At 43.3% G+C, this 23,404-nt stretch overlaps 1 protein-coding gene across 6 annotated transcripts in view; it reads left to right on the forward strand.

Annotated features, from left to right (window-relative positions):
- NDUFAF6 (NADH:ubiquinone oxidoreductase complex assembly factor 6) overlaps positions 1-23,404 on the forward strand; it is a 75,695-nt gene that overhangs the window by 20,562 nt on the left and 31,729 nt on the right. For all 6 annotated transcript variants that reach the window (XM_069220499.1, XM_069220502.1, XM_069220504.1 and 3 more), the window contains 3 exons: positions 4,183-4,305; positions 4,526-4,582; positions 12,912-13,014. In XM_069220499.1, coding sequence (XP_069076600.1) covers positions 4,183-4,305; positions 4,526-4,582; positions 12,912-13,014 — 283 coding nt within the window. The remainder of the gene's footprint in view (positions 1-4,182; positions 4,306-4,525; positions 4,583-12,911; positions 13,015-23,404) is intronic.

The following is a 23,404-nucleotide window of genomic DNA, read 5'->3' on the forward strand; positions in this document are numbered from 1 at the left end:
TAAGGCTTGGTTGTGTAATTGATAATAGGTGATCGAACCTCTATGAGCTGGTCTTTTTTAGAAACAGTTTGTCATTGTTCCTGGTAACAAGCAGGGAATGGATGTCCGTCCATTGCTTTGAACAGAAGCCTATGTTAGGTAACATGGCTTACCAAACATATGTTAAGTAACATGCATTACCAGGTGTGAGGAGGTTAATCGTTGGGGCTTGGCGGAGAGTTTGGCATTGAGGAGGGAGGAATACAGAGGACTGCGCACAAGTCCTATAGCCATGTTGTGGGAAACGTTGTTGGAGCAGTTTAAGGCGCAGACACAGGTAGCCCCCGAATTCTCAACATGCTTCTATAGACTTTTTTTATTTTTTATTTTTACACTCAGGCCGTTACCCTTATCATACCCCTGAACAAGACCTGTGGCCTTGACCCCACTATGTCGATACTAACATGGATTGTGGAAATTCCAAGAGTCCTATCTGTTCTGAGTTGGCTGGACTATATTGGTGGAAGGTTTGGGGTTGGGAGGGTTAGTTGTTCAGTTGAAAAAATAAATATATAAAGGGGACATGCACTATACACAGATACTTGGTACAGTATGTTCTCTTTACTTTTTATGTATGCAACTCACTTTTAAGGTACTGCTTGAATAATAACAGAATGGAAATGCTGCAGTGAAGTGTTATGCATGAATACAAGATATGCAATAAAATACATTAAGAAAATAAAGTAACATGCATTCGCATGCCTATGTTAAGTAACACGCCTATGGTGCGTTGTTGAGTCTCTGGGTATGCCTTTTTTTATTTAAGTGATGGAGTTGCATCTGCAGAGGTGGAAGTTGTGTTGGTCTGGAGTGCAGGGTTAATGATGATCGGAGCAACGTGTTCAGTGGGTGGGATAGGATGGAGTAGTGAATGATATTTGATGAAAGCTGTGTGAGGGATACTGATTGCATCTAAAGTGTGTTGGCAGGCATGAGCCCCCAATGGTTGCCTGACATTCTCTGGTTGCTTAGTACCCCTGTTGTGTGCATTTTGACAAGCTTTGATAGTTCAGGTGGTATGGAAAGGGTTTATAGTTCAGGTGGTGTGGGGCAAATGGCATAGGCTGTTGCAACCAGATTTGACATATGTTTGGATGAGGTGAGTTTACATGTTTTATAGTCAGTCTGCTAGTGATGGTGCATAGATGTGTATGTGGTGAGTTGAGGTGGATTGGCATTGTTGGGGAATTTAGCAGTGATCCATTATCTATCGGGCAAGGGGTAGATCAGAGGGTGACATCCTGTTGTCTTGGCGTAAGACACTTAAGTGTGAGGCTATTGCATTTTGTCCTCCAGAAAGGAGGATTGATGGATTCTTAGCAATGTGGGTCAAGCTAGACTGACAAGTGAGTGCCTTTTTTACTGGAGAACTCAAAAGGGCTTTTGTCCAGAAGAAGAATGTGTTGGGAATGCCTTCTCCAACTTGGACATCTCTGATGATGTTATGGAATTAAACTGGACTACAACATGCACTGGCAAATGCAATAAGTCTTAACTTTGAGACCTACTAGCTTTGCCACTGCTTTTTGGCGACGCTAAAGAACATTGTAATAAAGTGGTGCTTTTTTGCTTTTTGTGAATGCGGTTTAGTATTGGCTCAAAAAAAAAAACCACAGTGACATTGCAGGTGGTGCTAACCATCTCATTCTGTATGCCCATGCCTGTATCATCATTCAAGTATCAGCCAATAGAATAACAAGGGCACAATTATTGACTGGTCTGAAAAGGCGAGTACCACTTAAACCAGTCAATGAAAAAAAAAAAGAGAAATTGTAAGTGCATGAATGCATTTATGGATGGGGTGGGGGGGGGTGGGGGAGGGGGGGCTGGCAGCAGTGTGCTGCCTAGCCCTCCAAAAGAAAAAGAAAAAAATATATATATATAAAAATTCATACATACACACACAAGAATAGCAGCAGTGCAGTGGGTTGGGGAATCAAAAGGGGTGGACAGAAGGCACAAGGGGGAGAGCAGCATATGGCAGGAGAGAAGTACATGAGGGAGAGTGCTAAGCAGCAGAGATCGAGCACCCACAAGGGGGAGAGAGAAAACACAGAGCACTGGTTTATTTGGCAGGGGAGAGGGAGAGAGAAGCACACGAGGAATAGAGCTGAATAATACATGCACTGTGATGGAGTGCTTAATCACACTGAATACAATAGTTCCCTAAAGGTGAGCAAAGAAAGCCTGAGCTCCATGGAAGGGACAAACACGAGGTGAGAGTGGCCTAAATGTCAACCACTGGTAAACAGTGGGAGAGCTGTGAGCCCGTGCATGTTCTTGGTATTGAAACCAGACAGATTGTGCTTTTTAGTTAGCTTGATCTTAAAAAGAAATGCTTTTAATTTTTGGGAAATAAAGAACAGTTCAAATCTACTGGTACTTTACAAATCCTGTTTTGGTGTGCACGTCCTTTTCAAAGTATCTGTATGAAAATCATTTCTGTAAGATTTTAGATTTTCATTGAAGACCTGTTGATGAGAATGTTTCCATGTAAGTTTGGATGTTGCTGTAGTAAAGATATTTAAATTACAGTACAGCAAAAAAAGCCTTGGTCTCTGCACTGAGCTCAGAATGGTTGTTGTTGGAGCATAATGTGAATCTGTTTGGGAGTTGTATGGAGATTTTTAACTGTATAGGTTAACACAACGTTTCATTATGTTCTAATAGTAGCCATTTGCTTATTTGTAAGCAGTAAATTGGGACAGTGTAGGTAGGATCTCAAGGGCGTTTCAGGGAAATTACCTTTCCTTTTAGATGGAAAGAGGCACTTCTACACCAGTCAATTTAAGCCGATGTAGGTAATGGATAAGATATGAAGAACCTTTTTTTTATCCAGCCCACGTTGTGCACTGCAAATTACTACATGAATTAAACCGTCAACGTCACACAAGACGGGTATTGGAACTTCATTTTGGCACATATTTGTATTTTTAGGCCCCACATAGTATATCAAGTTATGAAACAAAATGTGATTTATGTTTTCTTATTATGTTTTTATAAGTTAAATAGTCAAATAAAGTATTCCACAGAGGGTTCCAACTGGGTCTAAATCTGCAGAAAATGTCTTTCCTGCTCATTGGGCCTTTAATTATTAGTTCTTAAGGCCTCGGGCTTGGGTATAACCACTCATGACCAGCACCAACATCTAGATTCACTCGCTAATCTCTTTTAGCGAGATTTGCACTATACAAATGTGCCGTGCATTAATACATAATTTCATTCATACATTATCTGTTTTTGTTTCAGAATTTTGCGATATGCTTTGTCCGCCAGGCAGAGTGTTCCACCAGAGATTAATGCAATTAGAAGCTTGCAATTTGCAATTCTTTTTGCCTTTCCCCAAGAGCAGTGAGGACTCTTCTTCTCCTTCATGTATCATAATAATAATGACTTCAGTGCTGTGACCTACAGGAGAGAAGTCAACACAAAGTTTTCTGCTTGAGCTTTCTTTTTAATGCAAGAGATTCCAGCCTTTTGTATATCGCACAATATTCAGTCTACAGTGTCCTCTTGCCACTAGAGATTTTTCTATCTTAAATATATTTTTAGGGTTGAGCCTGTGTCGCATGCGCTTGTGCATGCGTTTCGCTTGCGAGATGCTTTAGGAGTTAGAAAAGGGCTCAGAGCCCTGTTCACATCACGTCAGTGTATTTCATTGGTTTGTGGGCTTGCCTGTTAAAATCGGCTTGCTTTCATTAGTGGAAGGCACGCATACGTCATGCCTTTTCCGGTGATTAGCCCTCCTCGAGTGCAGCGACCAAGTACTAAAAACATGCGAGGCTCGCTGTTTTCTGTCCGGTTTGGGGACTTCTTTTTATCTTTAGTTTGCAGCGGGATCTCGCTTGGCAGAAGTCGAGCGCTTTGCATAACATCGACCCTGTTACATAGTTAATTGCACTTTTGCCGGTTACGTAGATAATTGGACTTTTGCCGATAGGTTTCATTACAAGTGAACTGTAGCAGCGCAATCGTGCTTTTTTTTCTTTCAATGTGGAAAGAAAAAAACGGTTGGGAGTTTACAATTGCTAATAGCTGTAAGTCGGAGAAATGCGAGACCCTAGTGCATTGAAATGCTTGTTTATCTTGCTTTAGGATAACATTCATTATGTGTAGACTTCACCATAACGCTCTTTTATCCAGGTCAAAGACATAGTATCGCAGAAAAACATTGGTCTTATGAGAATGCAGTTTTGGAGGACAGCTGTAGAAGATATTTACCATGACAACCCTCCGCATCAACCAGTTGCCATGCAGCTCTGGAAGGTACAGAAGAGAGAACCTTACTTTGTCTGATGGATGCTGTTGTTTAAATGCTGTCAGCCTGCAAGTCCTCTTTTGTTCGGAGTAAATTGTTATCTGTGCAAGGTGTGTTTCAGTTTGTTTTGAGCTGTGGTTTCCGTTTCTGTGGTGAGGTGCCTACTCTGCATCTTCTATTACTTACTGTCTGCAAGTACTTATTGAAATACTTATCTCTACCTTTTAGGCAGTGAAGCAGCATAACCTCACCAAAAGATGGTTCACGAGGATTATTGATGAAAGAGTAAGTTTACATGTCTAATATTTTTTATGAATTGATCTATTGTTTGTTATTACCTTTGACGACTATTTGTATGAATGACAACAACCAGAGTAGCAGTCATCATAATAATACCCATTCCCATGCCTGTATTCCTCTGAGTTCTTCTATCCCTCCCATTTGTTTGTTGGCGTGAAAAAGACCAACTGTCTTGTTGATGACAGACAGCAAGAACACCAGCCCTTTACTTGCAGCCCAGCACAATGCAGACTTTATTGTCGAGCTGATTACATACCACACATCTCAACAAGTATCTAAACATTTGAAGTGTCCAGCGATGTGGTGGCAAAGTATGACTACTTGGTCATATACCTCCAGAATGCACCTGATATTTTGCTAAATTCTCTGTCTGTGCTCATGGTGTCCATAACATTCTTTATGAGAAGCAAGCTCCAAACTTTTCGTTTTCCATACCACTTTGTATCGGTTGGTGGTTGTTCTTTTCTCCTTACCTTTGCTAGCAGCATCGTGGCTAGTGTGGTAGTTGAGTGCATAAAATCCTTTGCCATGTTGGGATAATGTATCCTCTATATGGTATCCAGCAAGCCACACCACAAATCAGTAGCCATTGGCCTGTAATCACAACTTTTTCCCCTTCTGTTCAGTACATTATCAGTAAAGGTCATCCCTCAAAATATGACACATCCTCCGCCCCACAAATTTCAGAGTATCTCCCAGTTTATATTGGGTCTATTTTCTTCATTCTAGCCAGATTATAGTACCATCTATTAAAATTGTTTAAACTCGCCTCCATATATTGGACATGCCTATTAAGACTTGCATTTTCTTTCACACAAGGACTCTCTCTCTCTCTCTCTCGTGCTTAGATACCTCTCTCTGATCTTGTTTCCACCCCCATTTGATACTTGTGTTAAAAAACCTGTAGTGTTTATTAATGAAATCTGACCTGTTATTCCTTTAAAGTTGAGAATATGTTTTTTAAAGTCAGTAAATGATTCAGTGCCTAATCTGGATGTGGTGTTACCTTTTCCCCTCTTTCATGACAAAGTGATATTTGCATATCGTAAACGACTTAACCTGCCCTTTCCAAACACATACCTATAATCGATCTACTCCCTTTCCAGCCAACCACTAAATATCAAACCGTCTTGTGCTGGTGTAAATTCTAGGTTCATGTGAACGGCTAACCATGGAACATGAAATGTACTCTCCAACAAGGAGTATGAATGCTTCCCTCATGATTTTATAAAGGTTATTGTGAGGATTGTGCACACAAGGATCGGGGCCTGAATTGTCTGAGAAGCAGCTAGATTATCCACAAAGGTTTACTCACTGCTGTATGCTTCATAAATCCCAAGTGTTAATCTGGACATTAAAGATATCCGGTGTATTCACCTGCAGCTGAGCTGTGTGGTTTTACTGTTCCCACCTCAGGGCATGACAACCGCTCTTACTCTCCCGCATGCATAAGTATTCTCTTGCTTACTCTTTCCTGTATCTCTTCCCAGGTTGGGTTAAAGATCTGGATTTCAAATCTTCAAATCGTTTTTGTGGTATTTCAACATATAAATTGGCCTTGCACAACATATTTACTTCTCTTGCTGTATTTTTCTCTAAGTACTGCAATTTTCCCACAGGCTGTGGCAGGTGCACTCGGTCACCTATCTTTCTTTCCTCTGGTGGGAGAGTGTGATCAAACATCTCTGCCTTGGTACTATTGAGATCCCAATCAAGTTGAAAATATAACTGTGGCACCCCACATCTCAAAATGTAATAAAGCTACCTCACCCAAGTTCCTTCTCCAAAAGCTCAAAACAAGCCCTAGTTCAGGCTTCAGATGATCTTGCCAAATAATAAATAAAATGTAGAAGATAGTTTAAATCCATGGTCTCTTGCAGGTGTCAAGTCATTTCTACTTGCAAAATGTTACTGGGGTAAAACCGTCTTTTAGTCAATAGGCCACTGCATGTCGAGCAGGCAGGGTTTTCTCAGGAGAATTGCAACAACTGAGTTTCAGGAGGTCAGGATCAGTACCATTGCTGACAGCTGCAAATACATTTTGCAGACAATGCTCTGCCTGCATCTTGAATACATTAATTTTCGGATCTAAACTTGATGCATCCTTTCCTTCCATCGGCTTGATATTAGTGAAGGAAGCCAGTAGAGTTGTATGGAGAGTGGATGGAATGTCTATGGTTCATGTTTGTTTAGTGTGGATTTGTGGACCTTTGTTATTCTGAACTTTGAAAGAGTTGAACGTCCTTGCAGTGTTGTCTCTATGTAGTCTTCAGGCCTTCACGTTTTTATGTTTTCTGGAATATGATGCAGATATTGGAAAGAGTGCCTCCGTTACGTCCCTGATAAGGTGGGCATTTTTGTGCTCTCAACCACTTCATGATGCTTCTGTTGTCATGTACACGAGTCCCATCATCTTCAGATGAAGATCTACATGACGGACCTTCTTATTTGCCTTCCACATTGGAGACCATTGGTTCGATCAGGCCTACTTCCCTTATTTCTTTTTTTTTTCTGTTTAGATCATACCAGTTTTTGATTGTTTTTTTTGTTTTTTGTTTATTATTATATGTTAGGGGTTTAATATGTTTTGAGGTTAAAATGTCCTAACATGCTCTCCCTAGAGACTGTGTGTGGCTGGTTTGTTCTCCCTGCTTTATGTTGTTGAATTGCCTGACTGGAGCATAACTTGTTCTGTCTAGTTGCGCCAGTGGGGTGGGCAGCCCATCCATTTTCAAAGTGAGTAGTCCAAAGATATTTGCAGCATTATGCTTGTTATTTTAACCCTGAAAGTGAACCGTAAATAGAGCATGTGGCCAGCTGTTTGTCTTGAGGCTTTAACTGCTTGTCTGATATTCAGTGAGCAAAAGTTTTTTTTTATTGAGTCTATTCCTGGATTTGTGCTAAGTGTGTTCACTGATGAAGATGAAATCCTATCTTGGTAGGATTTTGGAAGGCCTCGTTTTCAGGTGCATTTCAGATTCACCTTGACAAATGTGCATGGGAAAGAGACAGTGACCTGTGTTTAAAGATCACTGCTTTGAGAAACAAGTTGCCCATGTTTGTCCAACATGTGGTAATGCATTTGAAAGCTGAATATAGTGTCATGATATTTCTTTTCAGGCCCTTCGCAGTGTACTAGACGTTTCTGTGCATTCTTTTGGCTTCTTTGCTGTTTTGAATAATCTTTACGCCTCCGTTGGTCAGTTTATTGAATATAGTAGGTTACCTTTATATATCACAGTGTTCACACAGATGTTATCTTGGCATTGAGAAAAGGATAAACCAATAAAAAGGTTTACAGATCCAGGCTGAAAAGATTCGAACTGGATAAAGCGAGAAAAGAACTAGGCCTTTAAACCCTTCCTAAACATGAGCACATCAAGCTTGAGCCGCAAGGCAGGTGGAGGAGAGTTTCACTTTGATGCAACAGCCTTTGAAGAAGCCTTGCCACCTTGATTCTGCTGACAAAATCAGAGTGCCTCAAGGAGATGCAGTCCTTTGATTCTTAAGGAACAACCAGGAGTATATCTTTTAAAAAGCTGGAGATGAGGAAATGGTCTCTTACTATCTACAGATTTAAGGAAAATGCATTTTTGACAGGAAGCCAATCAAAAGAGGCTAAAGTAGGAGAAATATGTTCCTTTTTCTTGATTCTCAGCACTAGTGTGTCAGTGAAGTTTTGCACCAGCTTTAACTTATGCACAACAAGTGGCAGTCGGTAGACAGAGTTGTAGTACTCCAAGTGAGCTGAGGTAAAATAATTCTATGTTTGCACTTTTTGAGGAGATGCGAAAAGATGAAAAATGCATTTTAAAGTGCAACGTTGAAAATAGCATGAATTGACCACCACAATGATTTGACGTACCATGGTGAGGACAGAGGCGAATTTGACACCAAAGTTCTTCACACAAGAAAAAAGGCAGTATTTTCCCCAAGGGAAGAATGTTAGAATGACCGTTCCCAAAAAATGTGGAAAGCCTAATGAGCTGAATCTCGTTCTTGTCACCTTCTTACTGCAGCTGATTCAAACGTCCAAGTTTCAATTTTGGACAAGCAGTTTCTCTAGTATAACTTCCTTATCATATGCTTACATAAAGAGGCCAAAGCAAAAAGACTGGACAAAAAAAGCCTATGGAACCATGTAAAGATTAAAGAGTAGTGGAGGCAGAATGGAGCCCGGGGGGGGGCTCCACTGGCAAGGCAGGGCTCGAAAGTTCTACTCGACCACTCGCATTGGTGAGTTTTTTTATTTTATGAGGTCGAGCTATTTTTAAATTCCACTCAACCTTTCTGACAAGTGCAAAAAGAACAGGTGTTCTGTTAAGTCAAAAACTGAATTAGCAATTAAGATGCCTTTAAATCTTATTCTTGTCACATTTACTTTATGTTCAGAGACAGAGGTCAAAAGTCAGTTTGGCTTCTTGCAGTGCAAATACTTTTCCTTGTGATTGCAGAGTTCCAGGATTTTGTAAGGTGAGCTGTCTGACTTTGTGAAATAAAAGGCTTTTGGTATCAGGTTTTTTCCTAACACACAACATTTATATAACTAACTCAACTTTACAAATATTTCAAAATATATTTCAGTAGCTGTGAAAGACCATTTTTTTATACTTCTGTGTGATGAAAAAAGTATTTTAATAGAATGGAAAAAAAGTCACAACATTTTGCTTGGTGATGTGCAAATGATAAATGTTTTCTGAAATTCAATTTTCTCAGATTATTGTTAATACACTATATAGTTTTATCAGTAAAGCTGCAAGTTAGTGGGAAGGTCTTTGGGCAGTTCGTGGAAATTTACTTTCAGCTACCACATCATGCTTTAGTAATATATTTATAAAAAGTGAGTGTTTAAACATAAACTGGGAAACACTCCTGCCCTGATGGCAAAGCTATTAGTAAACTAAGAGGCAAGTCATGCTTGGATCATGTGTCACTTATATGTGGGCTTGATTTATTATACATGGTTCAAACGCTTCGTGTATTTAACCAAACAAAAGAGGATTTTTTCTACAGCAGAAATGCTGTTCTCACATATTTGAAGGTACACTCATATATGAGAATGAAGAAAAAGGCGAGTGTAAAATACAATATTTGCCTGGGATCACACAATTTGAGACCCGTTTCCAGGTAAAGTACATTACAGTTATGGCCTAGTCGATTATTCAAGCTACTAGACCTGCAGGTCTACTAATATTTTTGTGATTTTTCGAGGCCTGAGTAAGGGATCTAACAGAGTAGACACAAGAACCAATGTAGGTTCATGATTGACTATTTACTTTTGACATATGGGCTATTATGGTCCCTGGTAGGAGGGGTAAAATTCCAGCAGAGGATTATGGACAGTCACTGCTTTGAGTCAGTCTGCGGACTTACCCATTTCCTCTTCTGTATCTGCTCGCCAACTGGGCATAGCTGGCATAGATCTATATTCCCTTTAAATAGAATAACCTTGTTCAAAGGAAGTTATGACTCCTAAAGGACAAAGCACCAAAAGACATGAAAGTTCTAACTTAGCCTTAGTTCATACCTCACCTTACTCACTTACCTTTAGCTCCAGACCCCTCCAAATAATTTAACTAGCATCAGAGATATTTATGTGTTCCACATTACGTAATACAGATCACAAGTTACATTCCCAGTTTGGCTGGAAAGCAGCTGAAAGGTGTGTAACATTATTTGTACTTTGGCAATGTTGTCTATGTAATGAATTTCTTCCACTGCTACATGAAAAGTCTCAATAAAACCAGACTTAAAAAATAGATCACAAGTTACATCTGTTATTAAAATGTATACACGTGGAGGTGTGTTAGGACAAACATCTTTAACAATGCAAATTAGTGTAATTTGTGATATTACACTTAATGTAAATTTGTTAAACGTGTTTGTCCTCATAAAAATGGATGTTCGTGTGTTTTAATGGTGAGGCAATATGTTGTGTCACCAGCTATGTCATTGATCATGTTATTTTTGATGTCTGTGACATCATGTGTGAGGTGATGAGCAGTGCATTGGATGCACGTTCTGGTTGTGTTAGTAGCTCAAACTGTCCAAGTTCACTAGTTATTCGACTAGAAATTATACTTATCTCTTTGTGTTTTGTGTTTTTTCAGTGAGTATATGTATGACATGCCGGTGAATTCAAATGTGGCTCCATACCACTTTGCTAACAAATACACATCCACATGGATTACTATAGTACAAAATACACTTTTCCTGTTATTACTACAGTACAGTGTAACAAACTGACTCCTGCTTGCTGTCTCAGACACTGCGTATTATAATGGCTTTACAGTGCTAATAGCCAGGAGGCCTTTCGATTTTAGTTTTCCTTTCAATGCATTGACTTATCCCTTTGTATTTTGGTTTAATAAGTTTCTTTACAGCTAACAAATGACATAAACAATATATGCAGATCCACAGAGAGTGATATGGTATTTATTACCAATATTAAGGGGGGGGCAAGTGTTATCAGTAAGTTCCATTTGTGTTTTGCCTGTGTTCAAGCTATCGAGTTTTACTGCAGGATTAATGATGACTGAGCCTTTAGTATAAATATTTATTGCATGTGTTCCACAGCTTTTGATTGTCTGTTGCATTAAATATTTAGTTCTGTTAAATCTTAAAATCTTTTTTAGAACAATCATTCTTTTTTACATTTTTGAGATTTGCGTGCTCACTTGAAAGGGTACATATAGTGAGGACTGAGAACTGTGCATTTTCTGATACTCATGAAGGCTACAGGGAGGGACCCTTCTGCAGAAGATTCTTTGCATCAGAGATCAAAGAATATAGGGTCTCCCTTGCAAAGTAATCTGCTCTTCAAGCTCCAGTTTTCGCTTTTCCATTAAGGCACAAACCTTTTCATTTTCCTGATGGACAAATTTGTCTGGTTGTTGTTTGAGATTGTGGTAGCCTTATCAGGCTTGAAAGGCAGTCTGCATCCCAGTATTTGGAACTGAAAGAATGTTTATTAGAAATCCAGCAATGGGTGGGCCACAGTCCTTTCAAGCATAGCATGAGCAAAACCATGCTGTTTGGGGAATGGCATCTTCATATCCTCCTCTGAGGGTCACTAGTATGGACTCTCCAAGCTTCAACAAAGAACATGCAAACTATTTTGAAGTGAGATCATTCTGTGGCAGCCAAGATAAGTGCTGTGTCCAGCACATTTACCATCTCCTCTGCATTATTTGGAAAGTTATACTATTTATTCCAGTGCATAGATTCTTGTACAGGCTTATATCTGGGTCTCTATTCTTGTACGCTTGCTGGATTGCAGTGTGTGCAATACTTTTTTGGTGTGCTCCGTTCTGTTTGTCCAGTGTTAATCATCTGTCAGAACTTCTCAGAAACTTGCATAGTTGGCTATAGAATTGCATATACAATTCAAGCACCTAAGCTTTGACCACAAATGTTTCCATGTGAAGGAGGTCTCAGCTGTTGCACCTACTTTCACCTCTCAACATTTGAGCTCTGAGAGTTGCATCCCTTTCATTGTCCCATGTTTCAGCAGAGTATTGTATAGTGGGTAATGTTTTAGAAACTTTGAGGTCAAGTCATAGAACATCATACCCATGAAACGCACATACTGTGCCCCCTGGTTTTTAGGAAATTGTTAAAGTTGGCTCTGTTTAGTTGATTTTGATAAATGAGGTTGTTGTTCTTATGACACACTTAATGAGTCAGAATTTGTTGTTTGCCTGTAGCACCAAGAAGCAACGAAGAGGTGTCTTAGAGTTTATTGTACTTTATAAATAAATCCATTCCGAAAACAAAATCACTTCTATCATCCTCCAGCTGTAGAACCGCTTGAGACCACCTTATGCATCACATTTCAGCTCTTGGTTCTCTTCATGATGTACGTTGGGAGTGATCTTTGGCATATGTTGGAGTACTTGGGTACTTGTGGTTCTACATGTTTTCATGCTTGCCGATTAACCACCCATGCTTGTATTATGCCATAATAAGTAAGGACTTACACTCTTCTGTTGCCTGTTGTGGAAGACGAGAATCATCACCACAGTATGGTTATGGGAGTAATTGCATTACCACCACTAATTTTCTTCAAGAGCAGCTGGGTGATGTCCAGGAGAATGTTTCATCTGGCTGCTTCCAGTCATCACCAGTTTGAACTTTAGGAGGTTGGTTTGGCATAGCAATTTGAATCTCCCACTTGGCTGGAGGCTCTTCTGTGTGTGCCTGTGTTTTTTTTGTGATCCCTACTGAATCTGCAACCTGAATGAAAATGGCAACCAAGAATAAATCTAAATATCACACACCCTTTCATTTGCAACTTTTTGCGTTCTTTCTATAGGAAAAAAATTTGGATGATCGAGCATACCGTAGCATTGTGGAACTTGAGAAGTATGCTGAGAACACTCAGAGCTCACTTCTGTATCTCACTCTGGAAACATTGGGTATGTTGACATTCGTTCCATGTAAAAATACCAGTGGACACTACTCCTGTCACTTAAATTCTGTCCTCTGCTATCTCTTCCATTGTATCAAATCCTAATACAGGTACTGTGTAAGGAGAATTGTGTTTGATTTAGAAATCATGGACAATTCACACAATAAAATAAGAGGCAGATTTGAACAGAATATTATGTGCGCTATTTAGTCTTAGCAGAGCAACTTCAAGTAGAGTGAATAGTTGTGAAAGATTTTTAACAATTTTTAGCAAATACAAGCATACTTTGAGTTTGAGGTTGTTATGTAGTATTAGTGTAAAACCATCTAAAATTCCAGTTTATCGAAGTGTGCATCTGTGTAGACAATGTGGATCAATCCATAGAGCAGGCAGACAAAAGAATTGACAGAGCCATTAGTTTGTTTTTATAGTGCACACACTTAGGTCTATACAATATTCAGCTACATATTCACACATAAACGCACACAGAACACACCTCCAGCTCTTCATACACATCAGCCAAACACACCAACAACAAACCCATGCACATAGGCCTCCAGACAAAGAGGTGTCTTTGTAAACAAGGCAAGATAAACAGGAAGCTGCGGCAACTCATAAAGGAGTATGATACAAAACAACAGACATGTAGGCACACAGTCACCCTGTAAACTGGCATAAAGGTACTTATGAACACAGACCATACAGATATGTATGTATATATAGAATCACATGTACTCAAAAATCACATACAGGCTCTTTTCTGATGGATACTTCATCAGATTCATATTCATGCAGATTCTTCACCTTGGGAATACCCCAAGGTGCCATACTGGATACGGTGAATTTTCTCAGCAATTCCCTCATTATCAGTTGGTGGTGTTTTGAGCTTCTGCGTTAGGTATATACTGCTCTGTTTGGGGCTCCTACATAGCTGCGACCTCCGCCTGCTGACTTTGGTTCTTTTCTTTCTGCACTTTCCAATGTGTATCCAGAGTTTGCACCCTCGAATTCTGTCAGGACTGAAACGTTTTTCACAGAAAAAATCTCCAGTGGGCAAGGGATATGGGATCCAAAAATGGCAGATTTTAAACCACGCAAGGATTGCTACAAACTGATGTCCATGATGGAAACCCACACAAGGTTGGTCTCTGGTGTCAGGGCTCCAAACTTGATTCAACATCGGGTGACAAGTGCACGAAGAGCCCGAACGCCAATTGACACCACAAAGCTGAACTCTGCATCATGGAACACTAGCGGAAGTCTCAACTGAGGGTGCGGATGCGCTCTTGCTCCAGAGCCTACTCTCAAGATCGTTCATCTTTGAAGTCAAGATATTCAGGTAAGTCTAAGAAGTTAAAGCACAGCTCCCCTTTCTCCCATCATGTCCACTACGAGGATTTGCACGACGCCCTGGGTACCTCCAAGCCACAAACTCATCTCAGTCCTTGGAACCTGCTCTGACCCCGGCATTCATCCCAAACATCCAAAACCATTGGTAATGCTGCAACAACCCCACAAATTCAAACTCGCCATGAATACAGTAGTTATTACCAGAACGGATTCCTCTAGCGCAGCTTTGGGCCCTAAGAATAGGAGATAGCTTCTAGTTGGTTTACCGCCAGTCGATTCATCCCCGACTTGACTGTGCCATTTAACAACCCCCATCTCAGAGTCTGCCCTGACTCCAGGCATCGCAGCAAACCCCATGCCAGGAGTGACACTGCAACCCCGAGTATTGGCACCAACACAGCCAGAGGGGAAGCAGATAGTCCTTTTGGACTCGGAGGATCATCAGCAAGGGACTCAACCAAGGTCACAACCACTGCACCATTCCCATTCTGATTCTGAGACATTAATTCACCAACGCGAAAAGCCTGATGATGACGAAAGCCATATTTACAACATTAAGAACCTTTTTTTCGATATACAGAAAGCCAGTAGGCTTGATAAATCCCCTGACACTGGCCTCCGTTCACCCACAGTGGCTATGGCTACAGAGGAATCTGTCTCCTTTGCCACACTTACAAGAAGAGCATCAGAGGTATTGGACCTTACCTTACCAATTACTGAGGTAAAGACCTACATCCTCTTAGAGGTCCTTCACCCGGGACAGATATATCAGGAGCCAACCCTGACAGATACACTGCTGGGCAAAGGTACTCTCCCCTATGTCAGCAAGCAGACTTCAAGGCAGTACAGGCCTGCTCTTGGGTACCCTGCCTTTATCCTCCACCACCCTGCTCCAGAGAGCCCTGTGGTGTAGGCCTCCACTAGTGGATTTTTTAAAGACATTTTTTTATTTTTTTTATTTTATACCATGCAAGTATCTGAACAGTAACAAGACAACCATCCTCCACTGTGCATCATAAGCCATTTACATTTGTCCACATACCAGCGTCTGTTGATTCTTAGGTTAATTATCATTAAGGGACAGATGTACTAAACTTTTTGCACGTCGCAAACAGTGAATTTTGCTGTTTCGACGTGCACAAAGCACATCGCAATGCCCAAACCCCGTTTTGCGATTTGGTAACCTGGTTACTGAATCGCAAAACGGGATTGCGAGTCGCAATTAGGAAGGGGTGTTCCCTACCTAATTGCGAGTCGCAGCGCAATGTTTTATTGTTTTGTGACCGCGAACGCTATCGCAAAACAATCACATTTAGCACCCATTTCAAATGGGTGCTAACCCATTCGCAAAAGGGAAGGGGTCCCCATGGGTCCCCTTCCCCTTTGTGAATGACATTAAAAACATTTTTCCAGACCACTGCCTGCTCTGAAAAAATCAAACGAAAACGTTTCATTTTTTAGTTTTGTAATGCATCTCGTTTTCCTTTAAGGAAAACGGGCTGCATTACAAAAAAAAAACCTGCTTTATTTAAAAGCAGTCACAGACATGGTGGTCTGCTGTCTCCATCAGGCCACCATCCCGGTGAGTGCCGCAAGTCTCAAGGGGGTCGCAAATTGCGACCCACCTCATGAATATACATGAGGTGGGCCTTTGCGACCCCCTTGCGAGTCACAGATGGTGTCAGCGACACCATCCTACATTCCGATTTGCGACTCGCAAATTGCGAGTCGCTCTGACTCGCAATTTGCAAGTCGCAAATCGGAACCTACCTAAATCTGGCCCTTAATCCCTTCCCCCTCCTGTACCCATAGGGAGCAATACATTAACCTCTGTAGGGTCTCATTCCGTTGACTCTGAAGATACATTCAGTGTTCCCTCAAACCGAGCCTGAAGCATCTCCCACCTTTGTAGATCTTCTGCAATTTTACCATCACTTTTCCACTGGCGGAATCTTGTCTCCTCAGCCACAGCCCATTCACTGACATTGCGCACCCATCCTTCCACTGGGCCCTCTCCGCCCCATCCATGTAATTGCAACTCTTCGCTTTGCCAATAACAAGGTTAGATGGTTGAATTTCCGTTCCATTCTTCTGCCCCTGCGCCTCTTGAGATCGCCGAACAGGCAGGTCACTGGGGTACTTTCTATGGACTCCCCAAACCCCCGGTCATTCCAAGTCATTGTATTACCATATCACAAAATGCACCAACTGGAGGCCAGTACCAGGCTAAGTGTAGGAAGGTAGCATTTTGTTCTTGTCAGCGAGGGCATCCTCCTGTCTTATTAGGATCTATTCTATGGCACAGCGCAGGTGTTGCATATGTACACTGCAGTTAAAATGTATTAATTTAAATCTGCCATTACAGGAACCCAAACGGATCAAAGCGCTGATTCTGTTGCACTGTGCTTTCCTCATCTTGCTCCCTTGCTACCTTAGCTGGGCAAGGGATCCTAGGTTTATCAGCAAGCATGGTCATATATAAGTGCGACATGAAGTGTATGGAGTCCCCTAGTTCCAATATCGCCCGACACAGCGAGGAAGAAGGTGGGGCATCGGGTACACTGGCCATATCTCACTCACTATATTGGCGTATCAGGAACTGTCTGTGTCCCACATCAAAGGCTTGTTGAGCCGCCTCACAAGAGGTAAATATCTCATTGTGATAGAGGCCACCCAGAGTTTCACATACCCCGTCCTGCCAGGCACTTATGTCTACTGAGCCTGCACGGGGCGAAATGCTGGGAGGTCCCAGAAGCGAAAGTCACGTGTAAAAGTGGCCCTTCCCAATGTTATTTTCACTGCCCATTCCCATAAAGATGCTGTGTGCCTGATAAGATAGGGAACCAGGGCTACACCACTCTTGCCGCTATAGAGTAATTGCAGGGGTGTAGTAAGTACCACAGGTTGCGTCCGCTAGTAGGGGCTTTTTTCCAGGTGTCTCCCTCTGAGAGCCAGTAGGCTGCATGCTGCAAATGCGTGTGATGCTAAAGAATACATTTCCATATTCGGGAGCGCCAAGCCCCCCTCCTCTGTGGGCAAGCGTAAACACTCACAGGCCACTCTGCTCCAGCCCCTGCCCAATTCAGTGTTTTCAGTATGGTATTCAGGCGTCGGAAGGCCACTTCTGGTAAATTGTCAAATGACGGTAATAAAGAGTCCCAGCTTCTTGGCAGGAACACCATCTTTGCCACTGCTACACGCCCCATAAAGGAGAATTGTAATGTGTTCCAGAATTGTACTGAATTAAGCAGTCCCTCTGCAATTCTGTCTGTTATATTTTATTCTTTTGTAGACGCACTTTTAGCCGCTAGATATCTGAACTACTCAAATTCCCACTTCAGCGCTAAGTGTGGTAAGTCCGAAGGCTCCTCCATTGCCAAATGGATCAACGGGAACACTAGCAATGTACTTGGATTAACACGCAGTCCTGTAAGCTCTCCAAAGGCGTCAAGGTGCTGTAAAATCAGAGGTAGTGACTCCCTTGGTGCAGTGAAATAGAAAGCCTGTCATCAGCATAAAGAGACGCCAGGTAATTTACTCCACCCACTCGGGTGCCCCACTCAGTCATGTCTTGCCTAATCTGTATCTCCAGTGGTGCCAGCGCCACGGCAAAAAGAAGGGGTGAAAGCCTACGCACCCCTGGCAGGTACATCTGCTCACTGCAAAGGGCTTCGAGCACAAACGTCCGGGTTTAACCCTGCGGTGGGGGCCGTATATAACAATTGCACGCAGGAACCGAACCACGGTCCAAACCCCATCACCTCAAAGACAGACATTAAGTATTCCCAGCCCACTGTATCAAAAGCTTTTGCGATGTCAACAGAGACCACCACCAATTTGTCTCTCCTACCCTCCACCTCGTGCATCACATGCATCAGGCGTCTGAGGTTCATGGTTGTAGTCCTTCCAGGAATAAATCAACACTTATCTGAGTGAATCCACCGGGGGACAACCAGTCCTAGTTGAAGTGCCAGTAGTTCACATAGGACTTTCGCATCAGTGTTTATCATTTTGAGTGGTCTGTACGTGGATGGATCTGCACCTGGTTTCAGTTCCATTGTAATACAACCCTCACGTATAGTAGGTGGGAGCACCCATTTCTCTTGCACTTCCGCATACACCGCCAGCAGTCTGTGTGCTACCTCTGTGGTAAATGCCTGATAGAATTCAGCCATGAAGCTATCACTCCTAGGCGCCTTCCCACCCAGCAACGTTGCCAACGACGCCCTGATCTCCTGCAATGTGAGGTCTGCATCCAGTTCCTGTGTCATCTCTGTCATTTTTGGAATTTGTAGACCCACCCAATCCACGCTGCCGACTTTGAGACGGGTTAGTGTACATTTGCTCTAGATGATCTCTGAAGACCTCTAGTATATCAGACTACATATATGCTTCCCCGCCCCATGCCTTCCTGAGGTGTGGCACCACTGAGTGCGGTATCTGGCGATGAAGGATCCAGGCCAGTAGTCACCCATTATTGTCTCCCGCCCTGTGTAGCAATTGACGGTATGATTTAAGCGTTTAATGTTCCAGTCTGCCTCTCACCAATGCCAGCTGTCGCACCAGGTAAGTTTCCATTCTCTTCTCTGTTCGTAGCCCAGAGGTAATCTCTGTAGTTCCGCCAGGGCTCACTCCTTTTGGAGTAGCTCGGCCTGTAGTGCCCTTCTTACCCCACAGATGAGACTTACTCATCATTCCCTCAGCACTGCCTTCGTCGCCGCCCATTCTGTTGCACGGCTCTGTGTCTTGCCCAGCTAAGTTCGAAGTAGTCTGTGAAGGCAAGTGCCTCCTCCCCTCTGCCCATTGGGTCTTGCAGTATTTCTGATGCGATGGGAATCGCCATGTGCATGGTGACCGAGGGGGGTACCCCCCATTCTATTAAGCAGGCTACTGGTGCATGATCAGAGAGATAGCGCAACAGCTGCGCTAGCTCTTGTACTTTGGAACTCAATTGTACTGTCACCAGAATTCTATCTAATCTGCTGGCAGTGCCATGTGTGGCTGAGTAGCAGGTGTATTCCTGTCTCTCTAGATGGCACTGCCTCCAGACATCCTCTAGCTGCAGTTATGTCATGGCCTCCTTCAGCTTTGCAGTCATTCTTGGTTTAGTACCGTGTCGGGCGAGTGATGGTCAAGTGCACTGTCCATGATACAATTAAAGTCTCCTACCCAGAGTGTTTCCATAGAAGCTGCTGGCAATATCACATCCCTCAGAGTAGTGTAAAAGGAATCGGCATCAACATTTGGCCCATTTGAATGAACAATTACTACATCCGCTCCATCAAGTCTACCCTGGACCAGTACATAACGAGCCTCCACTGGTGCTTCCATATAGGTCAATGCAAACGGTACTCTCGAAGTGGTCTAGATTAATACCCCACGTGAGAAGGATGAGTAGGTAGCGTAGTACATCCGTCCCCTCAAATTTTTTTTTTTAAAGTTTTTTTTTTTTACTTCCGTTCTAGTAAGGTGGGTTTCCTGTAGGCAGGCAGGTGGGTTTCCTGTTGACCCCACGACGTTTAAAGATTGATAGTACTCTATAACGTTTCCTATAGAAGCTCATTCCTCATACGTTCCAGGAGAGAACTTTGTACTCACTTGTGCCCGTCATTAACAAATCATCAAGGAGGAAATTTGCTTAGACTCCCTTATGTTAAGATGGCAACAACCCAAAAGTATAAAACAATCAACAAACTTAACACTCTAAGCCTCCTTCTCACCTACCCCCCCCCCCCCCCCCAGGCAAATGATGTTGACTGAACGCATCGTACCTGCCCAGTAAAATCACTGATAGTGGTCATACCTCATCCTTATTTCACTCTACTTGACCTCTTCAGCAGTTCCCCCAATTTCCCTTGTTAACAGGCCCCATTTTCTTGTCTTGGGATTGCTTGTAGAAAATACGCCTCAGAAGTCTAATAGAGGCCTCGGGTGCTCAGCTGCTGCTCAATCGCACACCACCCCGTCATAAATCTTGACCAGGCCTTTGCGTAACAATCTCTGCATGGGATCAGAGCATGTCAATTCTATGAGGCCGGTACATGTGTTCGCTTTTACCTTAGCATCGTAGGTGCCTTTCCGCTCTGTTGTTCTTTGTTGTTTGTGCCATGTGCCAGTGTGTTAGTATTCAGTCCAGAGTGGCAATAAAGCAAGGTGCTGCCCCCATCAAAAAACCCACCCCACAGCCCCTATTCCTGTTGGTGTGCAGTGTCAGAGTGTCCGTTACATAGCAATGTGTTCAGTGTTTGTAGCAGGAGAGCTGTTTTCAGGTGTCAAATTCAGGAACCACTTCATTAGTATGTAGTTTAGCCTCTGTCTCTTCATCATCTGTATCGAACCTCCCATTCGTTGTGTTCTGGTGATCCTTCGGGGTTCCTTTTCACCATCGTTCCATCTGGCATATTGCTAATCGGCTAGAGCTGGCTGTTCCCTGTTGGGGTGTTTTTCCCGGTCGACGTCTGCGGTCACCTCATCTCTTGCCATTACTGAGGAAGGGCTCTTGCTCAATCTGTGATCGTACATTAGGAGCACATTTCATATCCAGCCATGTCCATACCTCCTCTGGGTTCTCAAAGAAGTGGGCCTTTCCTGCGTCAAAGACTTTTAGCTTTGCAGGGTAAAGGAGCATGTATCTAAGGCCCATAAGTCTGAAATGTTTATTCACCTGTAGAAATGTTTTTTGGTGTCCCTGGACTTTAGGAGTGTAATCAGGATATATGGCAATGTTGTGGCCCTCAAATTGTGGTGTTGATGCCTCTCTTGCAGCCGTAAGTGTTGCATTTCTGTCTTTATAGTTCAGGTATCCGAGCTATGAGCACCCGAGGAAGAGCGCCTGGTGGAGGTGATGGCGCCAACGCTCTGTGCTCTTTCAAACACAAAAACAGATGACCGGTTGGGTGTTTTCAGTGTCTCTCGTACCCATGGTTCTAAGAATCGCTCAACTGCCTTTCCCTCCACTCATTCTGGAAAGCCCAACTGGCGTATATTGTTTATCCTAGACCTTCCCTCTGCTTCTTAAACTTTGTCTTCAAGTGTTGTGGTGACCTTAGCCATGTGCACCATCTGTTGTTGGACCTGACAGACTTCTGCCTGAAGCTTAGTAATGTTGTTTCTTCAGTGCCCACCTTATCTGCAATTTTGTATTGGCGGACGCAGAGCAGATTTGCTTCCACGTTCACTCCTGTTATCTGCTCCTCCAATGCGCCCTAGATCCTTGAATAACCTCCAGTAGGGTGGTGAGCGTAGGTTTTTCCAGTCAGTCTGGCGAGCGTTCCATCACTTCCTGGCTCTTCCTAGTGTGACAGTGAGTTGCTTGTCGAGGTGTAGTGTATTGGGTTGTGGTGTTGCCTTGAGCCTGCTTCAGTTGCCTATCTCGTCCCATAGCAGCTCCTCAGGTACAGTGTTTCACAACTCAATAAAGCAGCATTGCTATGTAGTGGTTGATATGTTCAGTTTGCACAATTGTATCGGGGTAACGCAGGATTATGGGCCTTAGTACTGTCACCAGTGTATCATCAACAGGAAGGAGTGTCACCAGCTGAGGTTTCGTAGCAACACAACCATCTAGGTCCCCACTGATAATGCCTAGATGGGCCTCAATCGTAGTAATTATGGGGCAGTTCACTTCTATAGCAGGTTTCCCATTTTTTACTTATCGGATCCCGCAAAAGACACACCCTGTGGTAACTTGGGTATATTAACTTAGAAAGGGTACAGTTATTGCTTGCCTGGAGTTACGGTGCTCTTATCACTGTCTCCTGAGGACTCCATTAAGGATTTCCACCGTGTCACACAGTACAGGCCCAACACAGAGGCCTCGGTTCATCCAGGTCGTTTTCTACATGTGGCGTCATTTATGCAGTCCAGGCTGCTATGCTCCCCATTCATGCAGCTTTGCTACATTGGGCACTGTGTTCCTCCAACATGGGATATTTTGTGAATGGGCTCTCCAGCAGGGCCGAGCCTCCCCTCACAGTCAGGATTGGGAGGGTCTAGGCTGAAGCCTATGCCGTTGTGGACGTCATACCGCTGCGATCAATTTCTCCATGATTTGGCTGAAGTATCAAGTAAGTGAAGTAGTATGCGAGGTAGCGACGGTCGGCAAGTTGATCTCCTGCAGTAGCCACGGTCTTGTCTCCGGGGTTGTCACTCCGCGTGTAGCATGTTGCGAGAGTATAAATCTGCCATAGTTCAACGGGAATTCCCCAGGGTGTTGCGGGACTCCTCAGTGCCAAAGTTCGCACCCTGGGGTGTGTAGATGGTGCTGTTCGGTGCGTAAAGTTGTTTGCAAGGAAGTGACGGCCAGCAGGTTCACCTCCTGTGGTAGTCGCGGTCTCGTCTCTGGGGCTGCACCACTCCATGTCAGGCTGCTGGATTCAGACGGGAGTTTCCCAAGGCATCGTGGGGTGCCGCAGCACTACAATCTGTACCCCGAAATGCTCAGATGAGTCAGCTCGAAGCGTTCCCGTCTGGGGAGTGTGCACACAAAGGCGACTCGATCTCCCTTCCACTTCTTACCCTTGTAAGGTCACAGCAGGCTGTAGTCGCCTGCTGCGGGCTAATGATGCACACTCCGGCTTCCTCAGAGCAGCCCCTCTATTCCTGCCAGTAAGCTACTCTGCATTGGGGGGTCATGGCACGTGATTAACAGCAGGATGAGGAAGGATTATGCAATCTGGAGACGGAGTTCCCTAAGGTTGCGTCTGATCCGCCATCTTGTCAGACCACTCACCTCTCCTCTATTTGGTTAAACCCAAATCCCTTCCAACAATCCTTCCAGACAGAGGCAAAACACATGGAGGCATTTTCAAAAAATGTTTTCCTCAGCCAGCCTTGCTCTCTGATCTTAAACACCTGCTGCCTCCAGGGGAGATATTCACACGCGTTAGGAGACATGGAGGCACACGTCTTGTCAACAGTGCCAGCTGACTTTAGGCCCACTCTCCAAATTCTTATTCAGGAAGGCCAGGGTGCAGCATAATACTCCATTCAGTGGGCCTGGACACTACTGACTGGTTGGGTAGGGCAGTCTGGACCAACGTGGTCCT

This window comes from Pleurodeles waltl, chromosome 2_2 (genome assembly GCF_031143425.1).
Source record: "Pleurodeles waltl isolate 20211129_DDA chromosome 2_2, aPleWal1.hap1.20221129, whole genome shotgun sequence".
Lineage (NCBI taxonomy): Eukaryota > Metazoa > Chordata > Amphibia > Caudata > Salamandridae > Pleurodeles > Pleurodeles waltl.